At 54.4% G+C, this 23347-nt stretch overlaps 1 protein-coding gene across 6 annotated transcripts; it reads left to right on the forward strand.

Annotated features, from left to right (window-relative positions):
* The first annotated feature begins 7884 nt into the window (after nt 1-7884).
* LOC105486690 (G protein regulated inducer of neurite outgrowth 2) lies at nt 7885-22399 on the forward strand. 6 transcript variants are annotated; one of them, XM_011749710.3, is made up of 4 exons: nt 7894-8001; nt 8965-9120; nt 9802-9912; nt 13703-22399. In XM_011749710.3, the coding sequence occupies exon 4, from the start codon at nt 13709-13711 to the stop codon at nt 15083-15085; it is 1377 nt and encodes a 458-aa protein (XP_011748012.2). In that variant the 5' UTR covers nt 7894-8001; nt 8965-9120; nt 9802-9912; nt 13703-13708; the 3' UTR covers nt 15086-22399. The 6 variants fall into 6 exon arrangements, with proteins under 6 accessions (XP_011748015.2, XP_011748012.2, XP_011748014.2 ...); XM_011749713.3 differs by lacking the exon at nt 8965-9120 and having other exon boundaries at nt 7885-8001; XM_011749712.3 differs by lacking the exons at nt 7894-8001; nt 8965-9120 and adding an exon at nt 8083-8450.
* The last annotated feature ends 948 nt before the right edge of the window (nt 22400-23347 follow it).

The raw sequence follows: 23347 nt of genomic DNA on the forward strand, positions 1-23347 counted from the left end.
AGTATTTTGGATTTTTGGGTTTTTGGTTTGGTGATGCTCAATCTCCTTTAGATTAGCAGTATTTAAGCCTAAAAATGGTGGCCTTTTATTTATCAGCCTGTATGTTATATCCATTCATCTCCCTCTCAACCTGAGACCAGCCAAAGCACTCAACTTGGACTGGAAGGCAGCTACCTTGATCTGGTCTTTGCGGCCGAGCGGCTGTTATTGTCAGGTTGAAAAACGTAATCAAGTGTTTGAGAAAGACTAGGGTCCATAGTCTTGTCTCCTGCTAATCCTGCTTCTTCAGAAAATTATTCTGTATCTGCCTCAGTTTGTGGTACAGAAGCAATAGATTTTTCTCTTTTTTTAATAAATATAATTTTATTCTAAAGGAATATTATTATATGGCAACATTTTGAGAACCATAGAGGCTCCTTTGAAATGTTGTTAGAAAATCACTTAAGTCATATTTTTTATTAATAAATTGATGCCATTTTCAGGCACAGTATTTTTTTATGAAGCTTTTGGGCAAGTACTATATAGCATAATTCAAAATATACCCATTTACAGAATCCAATTAACCATTTTTCTGCTCACAATTATATGATGGCTGATTTCTGCCTACATTATGATACATAACTGCTCTATAGAACATGTAACAGAATTTCATAACGTCAGTTATATTTAAACTCTACTTTAAAAATCTTTCAAGATATAAGAATCAAGCTATCAAATATGGAGTTTTTAACAAGCCATAGATTTTTTTTTAAATTTGAAAACTTTTAAACTGAGATTATTATAGCCCATAGGCAAAGGGAGCTTCTTTCAGCACTGCTGTATTCTCTTCCATGTCTGCCTTCCTCGCGGCTAGCTCTGTCCACATTCTTCTGGCTCATGTAGGACTCTGTTGAGAGTGGCAAGAAGCATCCAGCAAACACCCACATTCTGAAATTTCCAACTGTTTCCTTTAGAGAAAGCACTGACTTTGAAAGGTATTGCAGGAATCAGTTGATCGACTGCTATGGCATGGCATAAACAGAATTTCCAGACCACCATATTTATGTACAGCATTTAAAATATGTTTTCACTTTTGCTACCAGCAACACCGCCCTTCTTGGTAATAATTAATACACAGCCTTTACTAATAATTAGCATACAGGCTTTCCTTCTGCAAGAGAGCACTCACCCCAAATAGTGGCTGAAATAGACTGGTGGTTAATTTCTCTTTCACGGAAACCCTAGTTAGAACTAGTGCAGGGCTGATAGGCAACCATAGTGTTGGGACACAGGCTCCTTCTCTTTTGTCACTCTGACATCCTTAGGGTTTTAGCTTCATCTGATTGATACAAACTGGCTTGACACCATGACTTCATTCTTACCAGGCGAGAGGGAAAGGGGCGAGGCACATTCCTTCTGAAGTGCATGACCGAGAAATTGCAAAAATTATTTCTGCTAACATCTCACTGCTGAGAACCTAATCTATGGCACGTTGGCTGCACAAATGCCTGGGAAATGTAGTCGCTATTCTGGGCGGTTAGAGGACTTCTATTACTATAGAAGGGGACAATAAGTATTGGGGGACAATTAGCAGTCTCTGTCCTGGGATGACCCCCCAAATGAAAGGGGGGATGGATTGTGGGGAGCTGAAAAAGCAACAGATGTCTACTACAACGCCTCTCCTCTGAGAACTCCAGTCCCTTCTATTCCCTTCAATCCTTGTGACCTAATTGTCCTTTGGGCATGTCTCAGGTCCCCTGAAATCTCCCATCATGTAGGCTTTGGGGTCAAGGCACCTCTGGTTTGGCTTATATTGTCAGCTTCCAGCCCAAGACTGGCATTTATTAGGGACTCAGAAAAATGTCTGTGGAACTAATCTGAGGTAGTAGTAGGTATTTCTGAATCAACTGCCTTCCATTCATTCATTCATCCATCCATCCAGCCAGCAAGCATCTATTATATGCTAGGTCCCGGGGAGTCAGCATCTTTTTATCAGACAAAACGACAGCCTTTTCATTTATGGCTCTTTTGGCTAGAGGGGTCTCTTGTACCCTAGAGATATTTTTGCTAGAAAAGCAGATGCTGTTTAACTGAATCAAAGCTCTCTCTTTCTTGGGCATTGATACATTCCAACTTAGCATTTCCTCTAAGACTTGCACAGAGGCTGTCCCCAGTGGTCATTTGTGCTTTGGGCCAGCTCAGTGTCAGGTTTCCTTGGTCTGGCAATGGTAACTTGCCCTTTCCTTTGGGGAACAACTCTTCCCTAGTCTCTGTGACCCACTGTCAGCCCTATTGCAGGGCCCCACCCTCTTGGGAAGAGCAATGACACAGGCTGGCCAATTGAAGAAATCTCTCTCTGGTCCAGGACTGTCAAGTAGGGTCAGTAAGACTTGATTTGTGGGTTGTTTAGATCCAGAGATATGAGGATGTAGATTGAAGGTTGCCAGCAACCTTCTTTCCCAAGAGGAGAGAGATTACAGTACCTCAGTACTACCCCCCTCATTTCTTCTTGCTCTGCTGTTACATAAAGAAGTCACCTCTTTCCTCCTATTGAACTCCTGAATCTCAGCCCATTGAAGATCTTATTGTCAGTAGCAATTCTGGCTCCTGTATCTCCCGTCCACTCCTTCTCAATGGGTCCTTTTCCCTAGCTGTCAAATGTGCTCAGTTTGTTACAATGTGCAGTGGATATTTGTTTCTGGTCACTCAGGCTTCAACCTCCCTGCCGGGGAAAAAACTCTTGTGAGCAGTCTCAGTGGGGCAGTGGGTGCTCCTAGAGAGGCACTGGGCCAGGTATTCCTCCAGTTATGTCGGTCCAAGGGCAGAGGGCAGGTGGCCATAGCTCAGCCAAATGAATTGCCACTCCACTGGGATTTTGAATCTTGAGTTGAGAGACACATCAAGGACAATGGACAGGAAACCTTTCTATGGAGGTGGCACTGGGCAGCAAGTGGTTCCTCCTGTCGGGATCTGGAGTCACCTAGCTCCTGCCTTGAAGAATACAGATGAAAACATTAGCATCTGGAGCTCCCTGCGATCTTTTGAAAACATTAGCATCTGGAGCTCCCTGCGATCTTTTGACACATCCCCTTTTTGCTTACTTTTAAAAAAAAATTTTTTTTTTAGACTCCTGCTCTGTTGCCTAAGCTGGAGTGCAGTGGCACGATTTCTGCTCACTGCAACCTCCACCTCTTGGCTTCAAGCGATCCTCCTGCCTCAGCCTTGAGAGAAGAGGGGACTACAGGGGCATGCCACCATGCCCAGCTAAGTTTTCTTTTGTTTTGTTTTGTTTGTTTGTTTGTTTTTTGAGACGGAGTCTTGCTCTGTTGTCTAGACTGGAGAGTGCAATGGTGGCGTGATCTCGACTCACTGCAATCTCTACCTCCCAAGTTCAAGTGTCCCGATTCTCTTGTCTCAGCCTCTCAAGTAGCTGAGATTACAGGTGGACACCACCATGCCCGGCTAATTTTTTTGTATTTTTAGTAGAGATGGGGTTTCACCATGTTGGCCAGGCTGGTCTCAAACTCCTGGCCTCAAGTGATCCACCTGCTTGGCCTCCCAAAGTGCTGGGATTACAGGTGTGAGCCACTGCGCCCGGCCGTCCCTTTTTGCTTAACTTAACCAGACTTGTTTTCGGTTGTTTGAAATAAAGGAAACCTACTACAGGATGCAGCATATTAATACAAGCAAGCAAGCAAACAAAAAAAAAAGCATTAAAAAAATGCCTCTCTTGACCCCACATTCCTTCCCAAAAGTGACACCTTTCTTCTCCTCTTTATGGCATCTGCACACGCACCATCTCTAGTTCTCTCCTCCCGCTCACCCCCAACCCACGCCAGTGGCTTCTGCCTCTGCCACCTCACTGAAGGCGTTTGCTCCAAGCACTCTGTGTCACCATGATGTCCCAGTTTCCTGCTGTCCTTTCTGGCTGCTCCTCCACCCTTTGTCACCAGGTGACTCACAGATGGGTCCTAAGCCCTCTCCTCACTCTACTCTTTCCCTGAAGACCTTATCCACCCCTGTGACTCCAGCAACCACCCCATGTCCGTGACACCCAGACTTCTGAAAAACTCCGGTCCTTGGCAGGGCGTGATGGTTCACGCCTGTAGTCCTAGCACCTTGGGAAGCTGAGGTGGGCAGATCACTTGAGATCAGGAGTTCAAGACCTGGCCAACATAGTGAAACCCCATCTCTAGCAAAAATACAAAAATTAGCTGGGTGTGCTGATGGGCACCTAATCCCAGCTACTCAAGAGGCTGAGGCAGGAGAATAGCTTGAACCTGGGAGGTGGAGGTTGCAGTGAATCGAGATCACACTATTGCTCTCTAGCCTGGGTGACAAGAGTGAAATCCCAAATCAAGGAAAGAAAACAGAAAAACCCCATCCAGTCCTATATGTGCAACCCGCCTGTCCACATGGTGCCTCAAACATCCCAGTGTGCCCCCACTGGACTCCTGAGTGCACCCCACACTCATTCCTCTTCTGTTAGGGTTCAGAGTCTCAGCAAATGGCAGTTGGCCCATGTGGTCCTCAGGCCTGAGCTGCTCTCTACCAAAGCAATCTACACATATCCATCCCCTCCTTTCTCCATGCAGTGCAGCTTGTACCTCCAGGACCCAACCCAGGAGGAGCTCAGTAAATATTTGATCAAGTGACTGATAGCAGCAATAACACTCCACGGGACACATTCACAAACACCCTCTTCCCCCAGCCTTGTTATGTAGATATAATTATTACCACCCTGCAGATGAGGAAACTGATGCCCAGAGAGATGAACAGTTTTACTTGGGTGTGGGGTTGCAGAGCCAGTGAATATGTGGGGGAGTTGAGATTGGAATTCAAGTCTGACTCCCCATTCTGGGTTCTCCCGGGGCAGCTGCCACAGCCAGGGGAGCCTCCTTGCCAGGGCATGAATGGAAGAAGGGGGCCAATTGGACAAGAAGCAAAGCCCTGGTGGTGAGGGCCAGCCAACTGTGTCCGCAGGTCGATTGCATGGCAGACATCTCCTGACGCCCAGCCCCAAGAATGCTTCCTTGAAACACACACAGTAAGGTTCTTGGTTCTTGAGATGTCCTGGGAGCTGAGAGCCCCAGGTTTGGGGCCTGGATCGGGCACCAACTCTCAGGGTAACCACAAGCAGTCCATCCCTTCTTGGGGCTCAGCTGACTTCACTAAAAAGGGAATATGAGTAAGATGCCTAAGATGTGGAAGCAGAGGTCCTAATTCCTGGACAGAGGCAGAAGTGGGTAGTGTCCTCGACAAATCCCCTATTTGCCTCCTTTAAGCAGGATCCCCCTACCCGCAGTGTGTGCTGGTGAGGACTAAGCCTGGGACCTGACGTGGACACCCCTGTGGGCATTTGGCCAACGGCAGCCATCTGCCAGAATCTCAGAGCTGCTCTCAGACCTCGCTGGAGATGGTTACTTGGGGCAGTCTGGATCTCTCTGAGCAAACTGAGGTCCTTTGCTCCCCAAACAGGGAGAATTAGAGATAGTGTTGGCTCGCAGGCACTAGAAGGGAGGAGCGCAGACCTCTCCGCACAGGGCTGGGCCAACAAGTTAGGGGTCCTGGGACAGCCGACAACAGAGAAGTGCCAACACTGGTGGGTCCGGAGTTGGTGGGTTCTTGGTCTAGCTGACTTCAAGAATGAAGTCACGAACCCTCGCAGTGTTAGTTCTTAAAGACGGTGTGTCCCGAGTTTGTTCCTTCTGATGTTCAGACGTGTCCGGGCTTTCTTCCTTCTGGTGGGTTCGTGGTCTCGCTGACTTCAGGAGTGAAGCTACAGACCTCCGCAGTCAGTGTTACAGCTCTTAATGGCCACATGCACTCATACAGTGAGCAACAACATTTATCGCAAAGAGCAAGAGAACAAACCTTCCACAGCACCGAGGAGAACACAGCAGATTGCCAGGGACCCCCGCAGATTTGGGCAGCCTGCTTTTATTCCCTTATCTGACCCCACCCACATCCTGCTGATTGGTCCATCTTACAGAGAGCTGATTGGTCTGTTTTGACAGGGTGCTGATTGGTGCGCTTGCAAACCTTGAGCTAGACACAGAGTGCTGATTGGTGCCTTTACAATCCTCTGGCTAGACACGAAAGTTCTCCAAGTCCCCACCGGACTCAGGAGCCTAGCTGGCTTCACCTAGTGGATCCCGCCCTCCAACGGCAGGCGTAGCTGCCCGCCAGTCCCGCGCCATGCACCCCCACTCCTCAGCCCTTGGGCAGTTGATGGGACCTGGCGTCGCGGACCAGGGTGGGAGGCGTGGGCCACACAGGAGCCCACAGCGGTGGGGAGGCTCGGGCATGGCGGGCTGCAGGTCCCGAGCCCTGCCCCGCGGGGAGGCAACTGAGGCCCGGCGAGAATTCGAGCGCAGCGCCGGCGGGCAGGCACTGCTGGGGGACCCGGCGCACCTCGGTCCGCCGAGCCACGCCCACCCGGAACTCGCGCTGGCCGGGGAGCGCCGCGAGCGGCCCCGGTTCCCGCCAGCGCTTCTCCCGCTACACCTCCTCGCAAGCAGAGGGAGCCGTTTCTGGCCTCCACCAGCCCAGAGAGGGGCTCCCACAGTGAAGCGGCGGTCTGAAGGGCTTCTCAAGCGCGGCCAAAGTGGGCGCCGAGGCTGAGGAGGCGCCGACAGCGAGTGAGGGCTGCGAGGGCTGCCAGCACGCTGTTACCTCTCACTGCGACCCAATTATGTGATACTGGAGCCCAGAGATAGTACAGTACCTCATACCATGCGGCCCTGGGTGGACAGCAGGAACCCCTTGCAGGTGGAGGGAGGCCGGGGCTGCCTGTCCCTGCGCCCTGAAGCTGGCCAGCGGTTGTGGAAACTGCGGGACGTTGAGGGAACGGTACGCCTAGGTCCTCAACCTCAGTGTGGAACCTGGCGATCCCAGGGCCTGGGCTGGCTCCCCGCGTCGTGGGACCGGAAAGGCGCGGCGGCGCTGCGGAGAATTGCAGGGAAGAAGGCGGGCTCCGGTGGAGGTGGCTCATCCCCGCACGGTCACTGCCCTCGCCCGCTGTTGGGGTGCGCAGCAGGGAGACTGAAGGCCTCAAGTTGGGCTGGGTAGAGGCACGTGGGCGGGGAAAGGGGTAGTAGATTACTGGTCTTCAGGGGCGGGGCTGGAGATGCAACCCTGGGGAAGGAGTCTATCAAGGCTGGGCTCTTGGGGGGCGGTGGAGGGCTCCGGGGGCCAGGTCAGGCCAGAATCATGGAGCTCAAAGGACTGGAGTGAGGTTTGGGGTCCGTGAGGGTGGAGCTCCGAGGATGGGACTGTGGGTCCACGATTTCTGACCTGGGGCTGGAAAATTCGAGGCTAGTGGAGACCAGGCCTGGTATCCTAGAGGAAAGGGCCCTATAGGAAGGGGGTCTCGTGGGCGGGATCGGGAGCCAGATAATTGTGAGAGGCGGGGCTGGGATGGCGAAGGCGAGAGGAAAGGGGTAGCCACTGGCGCGGAGATCTCAATGCGGGGCGTGGTGCGGAAGGGAACTGGAGCGAGGGGGCGGGGCTACGAGGAGGTGGACTTGGGGGGCTGGGTCTGGGGCTGGAGGATTGTGGGGAGCTGCGCCTATACACCCGGGACGGTGGGGTTGCGTCGGGGAAGTGAGAGTGTTGGGGGTTAGCCGGGCAGCCTGGAGAACAGGCGGTCGTGGTGCGCGCGGGGCCGAAAAGATCGAGGACAGTGGGGACCCGGCCTGAGGAGGGGTCGGGAAGGAGGAGTGGGGGCGCGCGGACGCAGGTCCCGGGGCGCAGCGGGGCGGGGGCGGGTTCCGGAGCGGGGCGGGCCCAGGTGAGCGAGGTCTCCGCCCGCCGCCCCTCCCGCCGCCCCGGTGCCGGCGGCCCCGCTGGCCCCTCCCTGTACCCGGCGCTGGCTCCGCGGGCCAGGCCGACGGCGGCGGGCGGCGTCTCGGGCCCAGGCCAGGTCGGCTCCGGCTCCATCTTGGGCCGCGGCACCTGGCACCTGTGGCGGCCGCATGAGCAGCGCTTCCCTCGGCATGCGCGGCCCCGGCGGGCGAGAGGGTGAGAGGCCGGCTCCGCGCGCGCCCGTGGGGGCGGGGGGCGTGGTGGGCCGCACCTCCCCCTTGCTGAGCCCTAGAACCCACTCCTCCCTGCTCCTGCGCTCAGACCCCCGGCATCCTGGCCCCTGGCCAGCACGCAGAGCCACCGGTGACCGCATCGCACTCCCCGCTCTCCGCCTCTCATTGTCCTGCCCTGTCTTGTTCCCTCTTTCACGTTTCCTCTGCCCATCCTCCCATTTTTCACAAGTCTGTCCGGGACCCTGTCTCCTTCGGCCTCCACCCCTGCTGCCATCGCTCCTCCCTCTCCCCTTCTTCCTCTTCCCTTCCTTCAGCCTCCTGCGCCGCCTACCCCGCCCCCAGCCTTGCTGCCCTTTGGCTCCTCCTGCCCCGCATCCTTACCCCGGCCCACAGCCCCATTTGCCTGCAGTCGCTGCCTTTGCTTCTGAGAAGGTCTGTAGCCTCGTTTCGGGCCCGTATTGAGCCCCCTTCTCCCTAAGTCCGGGTGGGCTTTGTGCAGCAGGGGCGGGAAGGGAGCTGTGCTGGGCGAGGCTGCGTGGTGCGGTGCGTTCAGGCCTTTGGCCCCACAGCAGGGGCGGCCTGTGCTTGGCGTGCAGAGTGCAACTGGGTAGGCGCTGTTACTGCAAACGGGCCTGTGTGTCCCAGGCTGGGGCGTAACTGCTTGTGAGCCTGCAGATGGGGACACACCGGCCGCCTAGGCTGCTTCTAGGCTGAGGCACCTTCTCCACCTAGCTGCCCCCCAGGGAGTGTGGGCAAATCCTCCCCAGGGGAGGAATGTTGGGCGCCTAGGCCTCTTCCTGGTGAGCAGAGCCTCATCCATGGGGTCACTGACCCCACAGTTACCCCAGAACCCTTTGCTGGCACAGCTTGTGACCTGGGGCATGTAGCCCTTAAGGCACGTTCATTGTGAAGGGCAGGTTTTGTCTCCTCCAAACCCTCCATTTAGGAATGCTGCCTGCTGCGTTGCCCAGGGTTGGCCCTGAGTGTTCCTATCAATCGCCGTTCACTCTGGGGTGGATTAAACCACCTCCTGGAGGGTGCTGTATCCCCACTGTGCTATGGGGGGTTTGTGTTGTGTGCATTCCTGCCTGGTCCCTGAGAGGTAAGGTCCATATTTTAACATAGAACCAGTTTTCCTGCCTGACTGTATAAGTTTGCTTTTTCTATTTTGGTTTTGCTGGACACATAAGTCATCATCCAAACGCTTGCCACTTAACAAGAGAGGACTTGGGCCAGGCGCTGTGGCTCACGCCTATAATCCCAGCACTTTGGGAGGCCGAGGCAGGCGGATCATCTGGGGTCAGGAGTTCGAGACCAGCCTGGCCAACATGGCAAAAACCCCATCTCTACTAAAAATACAAAAATTAACTGGGCGCGGTGGTGCTTGCCTGTAGTCCCAGCTGCCGGGAAACTAAGGCGGGAGAATCGCGTGAAGCCAGGAGGCAGAAGTTGCAGTGAGCGGAGATTGAGCCATTGCACTCCATCCTGGGAGACAGAGCAAGACTGTGTCTCACAAACAAACAAACGAACAAAGCCAAGAGGGGACTTAGATGGATGCCATAGTGTCGTCTGAGATGGAGTCCACTTGTGGTGGTCTTGGTAGTCCCCCTGGGCATATCCCAAAGGCCTGGGCTCCTCTGCTGGGGCAGCATCGCGGGAGCTGGACTCTCTAAGTTGACCCAACGGTTTCTATGTTTGGGCTAGTCTGGAAGTGTCTGAGAAGTGGGGGCTTTTTACTCAAAATGACATTGGTTGATTGCTACATAGGTGGTTGATCTTGCAGTTGCCGACACGTGGAACCTGAGGCAGCAGGACAGCCTGGCGTTGGCCACGCGACATTGGCCACAGCCATAGCAACTTCGGCATCAAATGGAGCAGGAGAGAGAACATTAAGGTATCGTTCAAAGAACACTAGTGTCTTAGATACTTCTGTATGCCTCTTCTTTATCTCGTCCTAAAAGATCTTCGCAGGGTCCCATTAGGGCAAAACCAGAACCTTCTGCATGGTTATAAAGGCAGGGTGGGCATGCCGTTCTGGGCATTTAAAGTGCAGACTCTAGACTTGTATGCATGCGTAGCCTCCTAGGTTAAGATTTAAAATAGGCTCTGGGAAACCTACTTTGGTAATAGGGAGACTGGGGACACTGATGGTGACTTGATTCTAGGATGGGATGAAGGTAGCGAGGATGGGAAGCAAGACGAGGCTAACCTATGGGGTGTCTCGATGGCTTCTGAAAAGGGCCTGTCTGCCCCCCAGTACTAATACTTGTTATACCGTGAACTTCAGCTGCTCTTGATGGGAGAGGAGAGAGAAGATTATTGTTAACAAACACTGTTGCAGACAGTGCGCATGCTGTCACATTTAGTCTTCACAACAACCCTGCAGGATGGGGATTTACTTCTGTTTTGCAGATTGGAGAAACTGAGGCTCAAAGAAGTTAGGGGTCCACCTGTGAGCACATGCACAGGAAGGGGAAGAGCCGCCATTGGAAGCAGAGCCCTGCCCCTTCCTCCTCACACCTGGCTCCCTGGGAGGCCCCTCCTCTGGCCTAGTACACAGCATTGTGACAGGCAGTATGGAAGCCTCTTTCCCGCAATACTCCCCTCAGAGCCCTTCCTTCTGAGCTGGGAAGGCCAGGTTGTAGTTGGCCAGGTCAGTTCCTTGGGGTTCTGAATTAGCAACTTTCAGCCGTGTGTTCTTTGACATTTCTGAGCTTCTCCAGGCCTCAGTTTTGTCACCTGCCACTTTTGGAGGGGGAAGGGGGAAGGGAACCAGTAGCCCACCACAGGGGTCTCTGGGTGGTGACTAGCCCTGGGTGCTGGGCAGCCCTCTGGTGAGACAGGCATAGTGGGATGCTCGTTGCTGATGGCTTCTCAGTGGGTCTTGGTGGGGGTCTGAGGACCTCATTCCACCTGTCTCCTCAGGGGCCAGAGGCTGCTGGCCTGGCTGTTTGTGGCCCCCTCCCTGGGAGGGTGGTGGGTTTGGCCAGAAGCTGTGTAGGTGTCCAGATGGGCCTTCCCTGGGGTCTTGGACCTGCAAATGAGTGGTTTTCTCCCTGCCAGGGGCTATCCCAGTCAGGAGGAACACCTCCCGCCCTCCTCATTCTTGCAGCCTCAGGAGCTGCTAAGAAGCAGTTGGGCAGGTGGGGATCCACTCAGTGACTTGTTCCATGGCATGTCATGAGCACGATTGGCAGGGCCAGGCCAGATCAGTAAAAAGGTCGAGAGCTGTGAGGCACAGACCTGCTCAGTGCTCGAAGGGGAGAGGAGCTCAGATGTCCCTGAGCTGTGTGCCCTTGGGGGTCACTAAGCCTCTCTGAGCTTATGGAATTCTCCTGTCTGTAGAATGGAGATAATGACTGTCTCAAGAGGTTGCTTGCACAGTTACATGAGACAATGTGTGCAAAGGATGTGGCACATGCCTGGCCCTTGGCGAGTGATCAGGCCCTGGCAGCTGTTATTACCATCGCTGTTACAGGCTTTATTGCCCTCCTTTGTTTGTATGTCCATCTTAGAGCTCATTGAGGGCAGGGTCTGGGTCAGAACCCTCTCTTGGCTACTCCTCCTTTTCCTGATCCTCCCAGGGACAAGTCTGGTTTCAGCCCCGTGAAGCAGCTGGGATGGGACATCCTTACCAGGCTGAGGCTGTGTTCAGAGCTGCACAGTCCAGTACAGTAGCCATTAGCCTCATGTGGCCAGTTAGATCCAAATAAAACTTAAACATTCAGTGTCTCAGTTGCAGTGGCCCCCTGCTGAGTGCTTGGTACCCACAGGCCATTGGTACCTACCTATTAGCACAGGGTAGAATCTTTCCATCATTACAGGAAGTTGTGCAGCGCTGGAGTCTCAGAGACTATAGCACCAGTATCATCCTCGCTGTGGCTCAACAGCCACCAGCCGTCTCCTGAGTGCTGGGCTGCCAAGACATTTGTAATTACACAGAAACCGAGTCCCACAGCCCTTCCCGAATTTCCTCTTGGGTAGCCTTGCTCACCTGGCCGGGGAGGTTGTTTCCTGGCAGTCCTTATCAGCTTAGGGTGGGAGGGCAGGACTGGGATTGCACAAATGCAGCTGCTGCCTCCTGTCCCCACCCTGTTTCTCCAGCCTCTCCTGCCTGTCAAGGAGCCCCAGAGTGCTCTTCCTAATTCACTGCTGTGGCCAGGGCCAAGGTGACCCAGACACTTTGACCCCAGTGCTCCCCTCATGCCTCTTTCCTCCTGCCCACCCTGCTCTCCACCTGAACACGTTCTTGCTTCTCTCACTCCAGGCCTGACTTATGTGGCTGGTCCTCCGGGAAGCCTTTTCTCATCTCTCACCCTAAGTGAGCTCTCCTGCCTTGGCGGGGCCCTCCCTCAGACCCCATTTTTGGCACTCAGCGCCCTCCTCTGTGGGTGTGTTCTTATATTTGCTTGTTCTCTTGGTTAGGTACACAGGAGATATTCTCTGAGTGCCAACTACATGTCAGGTCAGTGCTGGGTGTTGGACAGCCAGAGGGGAGCAGACCTCAGGCCAGGCTTTGCCAACTTCAGGCTGGTGGGGAGGCTGACAGTTGGCCAAACTGTTCCATCCAGGCCCAGTGCTTGGTCAGGGATGAAGGCTGCCTGGCTGGAGAGTCAGGAAAGGGGCCCCAGGAAGAGACGCTGAGGTGGAGAGAGCTGCCCTAGGCTGCAGCTGGGTCAGGGGCCAGGGTAGTCTTGATGGCTGGGGGAAGTGACAGCGATGGCAGGGAGGGTGGGGGACAGTGAGGATGCAGGTACACTGGGCAAGAGGGGGTTAAATGTCATGCAGGGTAGGTCTGATTGGTGGTACTGGGTGGGCATCTTATCTCACTGCTGCACTGTCCCCAAGAGTACAAAAAGGTCTGAATGAATCCCATGTTCCCTAGCCCTAGAGCTGGGGACGCAGTAGGGGCTCAGGAGATGGCTGTGGAATCAATGACCAGATGCTGAATGAGTCCCTCATGGAAAAAGCTGACGCGTGGGGCCTCTCCCTGCCCCTGGAGCTGGAGGTGGGAGTCAGGGAACCCTAGAGACATGCCAGCTCAGCCAGGCTAGGCCAGGGAGGATGGGGGTGGTTGGGGAAGCCCAGGGTGATTCTCAGTGTCCTCCAGTCATTGCTCCCTCATCCCCTGAACTTTCTCTGAGCTCCCACTCTGTACCAAGGAGACCCTGTCCACAGTGAGTTGGATACTGCCAGTCCCAGGAGGAAGTAGCCCAGTGTTGGGCTGTCCAGCTGTGCCCGTTAAGAGGCCATAGTACTTCCGTACTGGTTGACTAATAGCTGTTATCCCACAGCCCCACCCCCTAGGGCTGCAGTTTCGCTCTCAAAGCCCCGGCAGACTTGGCCCTCTCCCTTCCCCTCCCACACAAGCCAGCCAGTAAAGAGTCGAGAGCGGAAAGAGTGGCGGCCTCCAGGACCCCACCCAAGGGCAGATTCTAACTGCTTGGGACTGATGATGAGATAATTTGCAGTGTCATCCTTGTGTCTAATGTGAGATGACCTTGATTTGAAGTGTCTGGTGTCTTGTCACCGCCTTGTGTACAACCGTATGCAAGTACCAGTCAGGCAGGCTGGGACTGAAGCTGGCTCCCTGGTGAACCTAGCACTGTGGGAGCTCACAGTAGAACCAGCTTAGGTGCTGCCACCCAACTCAACTCCACTCCCTCCCTTTCTCTCTTCTGCAGGCAGCCATGAGCTCCAGCCGCCCTGAGCCGGGTCCCTGGGCACCCCTGAGCCCCCGCCTTCAGCCCCTGTCCCAGAGCTCTTCCAGCCTGCTGGGTGAAGGCCAGGAACAGAGGCCAGAGCTCCGCAAGAGTGCCAGCAGCACCGTGTGGCAGGCCCAGCTGGGCGAGGCCAGCACCAGACCCCAGGCCCCGAAGGAAGAGGGGAACCCGCCTGAGAGCATGGAGCTGGCGCGGGCCTCTGGCCCTGAGGCACGACCCAGTGCTGGAGGCCACTGGCGGAGCAGCACTGTGGGCAATGTGTCCACCATGGGCGGTGGTGACCTGTGTCGCCTGCGGGCCCCCAGTGCTGCTGCTATGCAGAGGAGCCACTCGGACCTGGTCCGTAGCACCCAGATGCGGGGACACAGTGGTGCTCGGAAGGCCAGTCTCAGCTGCTCAGCCCTTGGCAGCAGCCCTGTCCACAGGGCTCAGCTGCAGCCGGGTGGTACTTCTGGCCAGGGTGGCCAGGCCCTTGCAGGCCTGGAAAAGGACCTGGCTTCTGAGGATGGGAGTTCTAACTCAGCCTGGATGCTGGGGGCGAGTCAGTTGTCAGTGCCACCACTAAACCTGGGGGACACAACTGCCCACAGCAGCAGTGCCCAAGCTGAGCCCAAAGCCGCTGAACAGCTGGCTACTACCGCCTGCCATGCTCTGCCCCCAGCTGCTCTACTCTGTGGCATGAGGGAGATGGGAGCTGGTGGCTGCTGCCATGCCCTACCTGCCACAGGGATCCTGGCCTTTCCCAAACTAGTGGCGTCAGTGAGCGAGTCTGGGCTGCAGGCTCAGCATGGGGTGAAGATCCACTGTAGGTTGTCTGGGGGGCTCCCTGGGCACTCCCATTGCTGTGCCCACCCTTGGGGTCCCACCGGGTTAGTCCCAGAGCCTGGCTCTAGGACCAAAGATGTGTGGACCATGACCTCAGCCAATGACTTGGCCCCTGCAGAGGCATCCCTGCTGTCAGCCCAGGATGCTGGTGTGCAGGCGGCCCCAGTGGCAGCCTGCAAGGCTGTGGCCACCAGTCCGTCCCTGGAAGCGCCTGCAGCCCTGCATGTGTTCCCAGAGGTAACACTGGGGTCCAGCCTGGAGGAGACGCCGTCCCCTGTGCGGGATGTGCGATGGGATGCTGAGGGCATGACATGGGAGGTGTACGGAGCTGCGGTGGACCCAGAGGTACTCGGTGTGGCCATCCAGAAGCACCTGGAGATGCAGTTTGAGCAGCTGCAGCGAGCGCCCACCAGCGAGGACAGCCTGTCTGTGGAGGGCCGGAGGGGACCACTGCGGGCTGTCATGCAGTCCCTGCGGCGCCCCAGCTGCTGTGGCTGCTCCAGTGCGGCCCCCGAGTGAGGAGCTGTGGCCCTTGGAGCTGGCCTGGGCCCACTGACTTTGTCCTAGACCTGGGCCAGGGATGATGGGGGCTCCGTGCCCCCTGGACCCACCGGCAGCTGGGCACATCTCTCACCTGAACATCGGCTGCCTCCGGACCACAGGACTGCAGCCTGGGGCTTCCTGCCCCACACAGCTGGGCTGTTTTCTTAAGGGCTTGATTTCCAAGGGCCACATCTCTGCACCTTGTGGGTTCTCAACTTTGAGACAGGGCTTTAGCACTGTGCGGAGGGGAGATCCTGAGTTTTCTGTAAAAAATGACCTTTTGTTCACTCCACCCTCAGAACTCTGCCATGTTGCCTCCTCAGACTCTTGGCTTTATTTGAAAGCAGTGCTGAGAAATAGTGAATTCTCGACATAAAGTGTGAGGCCCCAGTGACAGGGACTGCCTGGGGTTTAGGGAAGGGGACTAATGTTCTCAGAGGCCTGCTGTGTACCACATACTGTGCTTGTCCTGTCTTCACCTCTTCATCCTGGTTTACAGATGAAATGACAGACATTTGGCAAGGCTGTAGCCGTTGTGCCCCACACTGGACAGCTTGAAGAGGTGGGACTGAGATTCAAAGCCAGGGCTGGCTGAGCCTGGGGTGTTTCCCCATAGCATGTGCCCGGTTTAGTCAGTGCAGTCATGTACAAGGAGAATTTACTGAGCCCATACTCTGTGCTGGGTTCTGTGGATCTGTGGTGAATGAGACAGAGGCTGCCCCTGCCTCGGCTGAGCTCATGGCATGGGTTGTGGATGGCAGGGGAGGATGCTGACCATTACGGAGGGCTGCCAGGCTTCCAGGGTCATTGTGTCAGAGGCTGTCCTGAGGAAGGGGAGAATGGGTGGCCACCTGCCCTAAAATCAGTTGCAAAGCCTAAAATTGCACTATTTTCACCTCATTCTGTCGGCTTAAGGATTTCTCCCCAACTGATGTAATTCGTGGAAGGAGGGAGCACAGGAATGGAGGGGGACAGGGAAGGAGCATTGCCCTGGCCCCGGGGTAGGGGCTGTGAGGTTGTGGGGGCTCGCTTGCCCACATGACCTGACCTAGGCTAGGCAGTGGGGGCCAGGGGCCTCGGAGAGACAGAAACAGGGGTTTGGCACAGTCTGACTTCGTTGCCCAAAGATTTCCCAAGGCCTGTGAGGAACGGGAGTCGGCTTGTGTTCTTGTTCTGGGGGTCTTGGTCTTGAAGATCCTAAGTTCCCGGGACACAGCCCCCCAGTCCACCCTTGCGAGGGACCAAAGGGCTAGTGTGGGGTCATGGCCCATGATCTGGCGTGTTTCTGGGGCTGCTTCTGCACCTAGAAGCCCAGAACCCCGAAACTGGTGGCTTATATTTCCCCATCCTCAAAGACCTGGTACTCACTGAGGTGGAAATGACTCATGCAACGGTGGGTGAATTTGTAAAGCAAGAGTGGCATTTCCACAGGCCACAAGGACAAAGTGAGAAAGGTGTGCGTCAGGTCAGATGCCTCCTGAGGCCCCACGATGGACCATTCTCACCTGTAAATGTGCCTTTCCAGTATGCATAGGTGCACCCCTTCTTGGGATTCTGGGGCTGTCATTTCCTTTGTGTATGGTGCCAGAGCAGGCAGCTTACGTTCTGGGGAGTGACACATGGGTATACGCCATCTTCATGCGTGGCTCCCCATAGAGTCTCCAGAAACCCCAGCCTGTTGGGACCACATGGGTGGAGGGAGGGCAGGACCTGCCCGGCAGATGCTACAGCCTGGTCAGATACTTGGATGTGCCAGTCCTGCCAGGGCCATGATGAGTTTCTGCAGTGGCAGCTCATTTGGAGTGTGTGTTGGGTTGGGAGGTGACCAGGGGTCCCCATTGTGAAGATCCTGGTGTAACTGAGGAAAGGAACTTTAGGGAACTGTGGAAGGGGTTGGGGGGTACCAGATTTCAGTTTAGAAATATCCAGTGGAGAAGAGCAGGGTGCAGAAGAGGTGGGAGGCAGGAGCCCAGGAGTATGTGCTGGGGGACGCCAAGGAGGGGCCTGTTTAGGAGCAATGGAGTGGGCAGCTGGGAACTGAGTTCATACATGTGCACACACACGCATACACAGGCACACGTGTGCAGTGGACTTGGGGAGGAGGCATTTCAGGATGCTGAGGTTTCCCGTTTGAGCAAGAGGAGGATGAGGCCACTACCTGGAACAAGGTGAATGGCATGTTCAGCAGGTGCAGAAAGGGCAAGATGCCACAGGGTTTGGCTGGGACCAGTGAAACCCATTTCATGAAGAGACTTTCTTCTCTGTCACATGTAGATTCTCATATGTTCACACTGGCTGGGTACGACTCTGTGCTACCTCCATGTTGCCCCAGGTCTCCAGGATGGCAGCCGGGCTGGGCTCAGCCAAGCTCCCATTCACCTCATCGTCACTGAGATGAATATTTGTGGTGCTGGAATCCAACACCTGTGTCTTGGCTGGGGCCCCAGACCACTCTCCTGGTTAAACCACGATCTTTGTCTCCCTAGCCCGGTTGCACAGCTGCTGCTGACAGGTCTACCGGGAGTGACTGCAGCCTCATTTCTGACTGGAACTGGAGACCCCTCCCATCCCCACTTGCTGTGACCTCTCCTGGGACAGGCCTGATACCTGCAGTGGTTTAGGGCCCCAGAGCATGGCCAGTGGTTTAGTTTACAAATTTCCTCCCCTTGGACTCTAGATTTCTGGCCAGAGTTTCTGGGTCCCTTTCAGGCCCTGCTGTGGGAGGCATTGGAGTTTACTGTTGATGTGTTTGGATTTGAATTCAAAATAGATACAAATTCAGAGGTCAGGGCTTTGCCAGACCCTAGCAGGGATGGGGCATCGGTCCTGGCTGGTCTTGTTTACTTTGTCATGGTAAATTCTGTTTTTTGGAGCATAAACCCCAGAGTTCTAGAGCCCCTTGTCTCAGCAGGAATCCCCCCTCTGTCTTCTCCAGGGGATCCCCACTTCTGCCCACCTGCTTTCCTTCTGTGGCATTCGGGACCTCCGACAGCTGAGGCCTGGCTTCCTGGAGTTTGTCACCTCTGGGCATGCCTGTCTTGTGTCCAGGACACAAGACATGCATCCCTTGTCTGGCCCCAGGCTGCCATCACTCTCACAAGAAACTTGTAGAGTAGAGCTGGCCTGAGGTCACAGTGCTGGTGGTGGTGGAAAAGCAGGGATGGCCTGTTCCACTGTGATCTTGCCTCCTGTGTCACCTGGATTGGGTCTCCGTCCCCCTAGACATGTTAGATCCTGACTTTACGAGAGCTGAAGGGGTCTCCTGCACACAGGTCCTAACACTTTGGGCTGGGGTCGGCCACTGTAGCTTAGTGGGCTAAAGCTGGAGTTTGAATCTGGGTCCACACCTATAGCCATGTGATCTTGGGCAAGTTGCAAGCCTTGATGATCTTCCTCATCTGTAAGATGGGGATGACAATGGTGCCTCCTTCACATGCTTGGTGTGGAGATTAAATAGAGTAACCCAGGTAGTGCCTGGCACTGAGTTAGTGCTCAGCACACAGGCTGGTAGTGTTGGGCACCCCTCTCATAGACACATTCAGGGGCCAGCTCTTACCTTGCTAGCTTGGCTGTGATCAAAGCCCACATCCCACTTCCTTAAAAGTTCCTTGTTCAGAGCCCCTTTCCAGGTTCTTTGCCCACAGCTTTGCACCCTGCCTGGGACTTGTGCCTTCTGAAAGGGGCCTCTGAAAATGTAGTTCCCAGAGTACATTGAGGAGGAGGGCTACCCTAGCCCTCACCACTCATCTTGGGTTGGGTTCTCCAGAAGCTTCTGCTGAGATGAGGATGCTGGAGTTACCAGGGAGGGGAGAGCAAATTAGGGGAGGGACAGAAGGCAAGGCAGGGTGTGATTTCAGTCCAAGCCAGACCCTAAAGGGGAGCCCTGGGTGCAATCCCACCTCAGAGTAAGGACTACCCAGGGGTGGAGATGTAGCCTCCAGGCACTTCTGCTCTCTGGCACGCAGGCTAGGAAGCTCTAGAAGCCCCAGGGTAGGTCTCCTCATGGAGTTGTAGGGCCTATTTTGGGCGAAGTTGTGCACAGAAACCACCAGAGGGAGTCACAGGCATTTGGGGGTGCACCCACTGACATTTGCGTCCGTGTCATGGCAAGCTTGTGGCCCACAAATGCCCAGACCTTTTCTCCATGCGTTATTCTGTCTCAGTTTTGTTCATGCCAAGCAGTCTTGGTTGGTTAAATGCAGAGCTTGGCATGTGCCCATGTTAAATTCCTTCTCTTTTTTCATTCTGGCCTGGCCTGATTTTGCCATCTGAAGCTATGACTAGTCCTTTATCAGTTTTCATCCAACTTGTCAGGCAGGGCAGGGCTGGTATGAAGCCCAGGACGTATCGCTGGGACATCCTGTAGGTCTGTGAGATTCCCAGGTCCCTCCAAATCCACACCTTCATCATGAGCAAATTAATTTAAGTCTGATCTGTTAAGATCCAGATCTGTCACGCCAACAGCACCCACCCGTTTTTCCCATGGCCATGGAAGGAAGGTAGCATAGCCTGACTCGAGTCCTCGTTCTCAGCAGAACTGGTTCTGTCGTGGCCACTTCCCTTTCTCAGCTCTTACCTACTTCTGTTTCATAGGCTGGTCTGCAAGTCTGAGAGCAACAGCAAGCTTAGAAGTGTGGACTCGGCCTGTTACAGTGGCTCATGCCTGTAATCTCAGCACTTTGGGAGGCTGAGGTGGGCTGATTGCTTGAGCTCAGGAGTTCGAGACCAGCTTGGGCAATATGGCAAAATCCTGTCTACAAAAAATACAAAAATTAGCTGGGCATGGTGGTGTGCATCTGTAGCCTCAGCTACTTGGAGGGTTGAGGTGGGAGGATTGCTTGAGCCCAGGAGGCAGAGGTTGCAGTGAGCTGAGACAGTGCCACTGTGCTCCAGCCTGGGTGATGGAGCCAGACCCTGTCTCAAAAAAAGACAAGAAAGAAGTATGGACTCCACCTTCTTGCCCTTTTGTAGATTGGGAACTGCCTGCCCTTGGCCTCTTTCCCGTCCATCTCGTATTATGAAAGGTTGTTTCTGGCACACCCAGGCTCCTCTGCATGCTTCCTGGGAAGTGACTGAGGGTCAGAGGAATGGAGCCCCTCTGCAGTTGGCCGCTGGTATCTTCCCTATTGAACCCTTCTTTAGGTTTGCTCGCTCTTTTTGATGGGTGTCTTTCCAAAGCTGGCTGGGGACCTCCCTGATTGAGAGACATGGGGCTAGTTCTGTTGCTGTGGCTACACAGAAATAATAAACCAGAAAAACACCTGAAGAAAGTTGTTTACTAAAAAAGAAACAAGCGAAACCAAAGTGATATGGGCCTATAGGATTGGGGATGGGTGGCGGGCTCTGACTCCCTTGTCCCAAGAGTTGTGTGAATGTCACCTTGGCTCACTTGTGCAGTCACTCTCCAGTACTCCCGCCTGGCCTCTCCCACTCCAAGCCTGAGATAGTTCAGCAAGGAGGCAGGTCTGGCCCCAAAATACGAGCTCCCCAAGTGGATATCCTAAAATTCATCTTTCGTGGCCCTACTTTATTGGGAGGGAATATGAAAATTGTGAGAATATGGCCATTGACATCTGGGGCTCAGGGCAGGGGAATGTGTCTAGTTTTAAGGTGTGTGCTTTTAGCCATGCAGTGCTTGCCCGGTCTGTCCTGCCTGGAGTTTTTCATTTCCCTGCAGCTTTCCTGAGAAAAGACAGAGTGTTCTTTCTCTGTATCCTATGAACATGGCCCCAGGACTGCAGTACCTCTGTGTGTGCACAGCCAAGGACAAGTCGGGGGACCTCTGCTAGTCCTGCACCCACTGCCCTGGGTGCTCTGTCATCGCCATCCCCCATTTCTCTTTGTTCTTCTTTTTTGGTTTCATGTTCTCTTTGTTCCGGGTTATTCAGAACCTGTCTGCCTCCCCGCTATCTATTGTCCTTGTTCCTGCCTCCTCCCGCTTTGTGCCAAGGATTTACTTGCCTTCACCTTCTGGCTCCATACAGTAGTCTCTCTTCTTGTGGTCTGTGCCATTCCCCGCACCAGGCCCCAGCTGTGGCTGCGTCTGGGTCTTGGCATTTCTGATTTACATGGGTCTAGGCCTTTTCTCTCCACCTGTCCTTCCCCTCTTTGGACACAAGCCAAAACATCTGAGCATCTCCTTACAGAGGGAGATCTTCCTGGGGTTGCTGTGCCAAGTTTCCATTGCTTTTGCCGAGAATGAGAAATCCGTTGTGAGTGGTCCTGCTGGGTGAATGGAAGGACTTTGGTGAGGCTGGAAGGCCACCCCATTAGTCCTAACTTTTGGTGGCCCTTGTTGGGGGCTGGTTGGCTAGGCTGCTGGAGAGGTACATCAGGTGGGTGGCACCCATCTGCTGGCTTTAGGCAGGCCATCTCCTCGTCCATGTTTTCAGAATCTTCTTGCATGGCTTGTAATTGGGTTGGGGTGTGGCCTGAGCCCCTGTGGGGACACACTGCACTGACCCACCTGTGTGCTTCTCTTCTGTCAGGAACTGGATTCATGTCCAAGAGCCAGGGCTAGGGACTGGAGGAGGAGATTTCTGTCTTTGACCCCTCCGTATTAGTCCGTTTTCATGCTGCTATAAAGAACTGCCCCGAGACTGGGTAATTTATAAAGGAAAGAGGTTTAATTGACTCACAGTTCCACGTGGCCAGGGATGCCTCAGGAAACTTACAGTCATGGCAGACTGCGAAGGAGACGCAAGGCACATTCTTCACAAGGAAGCAGCAAAGAGAATAAACGTGGGAGGAACTACCAAACACGTATAAAACCATCAGATCTCATGAGAACTTACTATCACAAGAGCAGCATGGGGGAACCGCCCCCATGATTCCATCACCTCCACCTGGTCTCTCCCTTGACACGTGGGGATTATGGGGATTACAATTCAAGATGAGATTTTGGGCGGGGACACAGCCAAACCATATCACCTTCCCAGGCCTGAGCAAGGCCCAAGTAGGGCGCCTCTGTTGGGGCTGGAACCCTGGGAGGGGTAGAATTGTCCCCTCCACTAAGATTTGCTTCCTGTTGCTGCCCACCTGGCCCCTCTCCTGCAGCCTTCTGCCTGGCCTTCCCTCTGTTCACTTCTCATTTTTAGCAGTCAACAGACTGGGAGATGGTGGCCAAGGGTGTCATTTTGTAGGCAAGCTTTGTGGCTTTTGTAAGCCCAGCCTGCAACTCTTGAGGAAAACTCTCTGGTTTGATTTTTTTCTCTTCAGAGTTGGGGGGATTCAGGGAGAGGGGCAAGGGCTTCTTGTGAATTTGAATTCTTGAAGGGGTGGAAGCCCCCTGGGCTGGGGGAAGGGGTGGGGCAGGAACCAGCAGGGGTGTGGACACAGGGGGCTGGCACCTGGGATACTGTAGGATAGCTGGGCAGGAAGTCAGATGCTGTTCTATTGAGTTTTTTTATATTTTATCATTTTTTTCATTAGTTTTGATTTTAAAACAGTACATTAAAATAATTAAAATATTATTTATCTTATGGTTACCGAATCACTTAGTGTTGCCTTAAATTTTGTGCCTAGTCCCTGCCTGACTTCTCCTCCTCCTCTCCCACTACTCTTAGTCCCTGTGTCATAGGGACTGGGAGCAGATAGGCCCCCCAGCGTTCCTACTCTAATCTCCTACCCTGATCCATAGTGCAGGGCGGCGCTGGGGAGGGTGGCTTGTGGCTGATCCCGTGGCCTGGTTTGTGGTCAGGTGTGTGTCCCCAGACAGGCGTGGGTCCTGGGCCAGGCATGGTCCTGGGCGGTGCGGCCCGTGACAGGAGCCGACACCTCCTGGTGGGCATCTGGCTCCAGAGCTGGGAGCCCTGGAGCCAGCAGGGATTCAGGAGGGAGGAGTCCCAGTGGGGCGGCACAGGGGAGGGCTCCCAAGGCCCTGAGCTGCAGTCACGCGCCCCACTTACACCTTTGACTCCAGATGCAGCTCATCCTAGTGAGGGGCTGGATAAAAAGGCCTTCCTCTCTTTCCTCCCTAAGCTGTGCCTTTGTGCAAATCTGGTGGTGCAAACCTTTGGTCTGCCTTCATCTTTTTTTTTTTTTGAGACGTCTTGCAGGCTGGAGTGCAAGTGGCACAGTCTCGCTCACTGCAACCTCAGCCTCTGGGTTCAAGCGATTCTCCAGCTTCAGCCTCAGCCTACCGAGTATCTGGGACTACAGGTGCTCACCACCACGCCTGGCTAATTTTTGTATTTTTAGTAGAGATGGAGTTTCACCACGTTGACCAGGTTGGTCTTG

This window comes from Macaca nemestrina, chromosome 9, assembly GCF_043159975.1.
Source record: "Macaca nemestrina isolate mMacNem1 chromosome 9, mMacNem.hap1, whole genome shotgun sequence".
Lineage (NCBI taxonomy): Eukaryota > Metazoa > Chordata > Mammalia > Primates > Cercopithecidae > Macaca > Macaca nemestrina.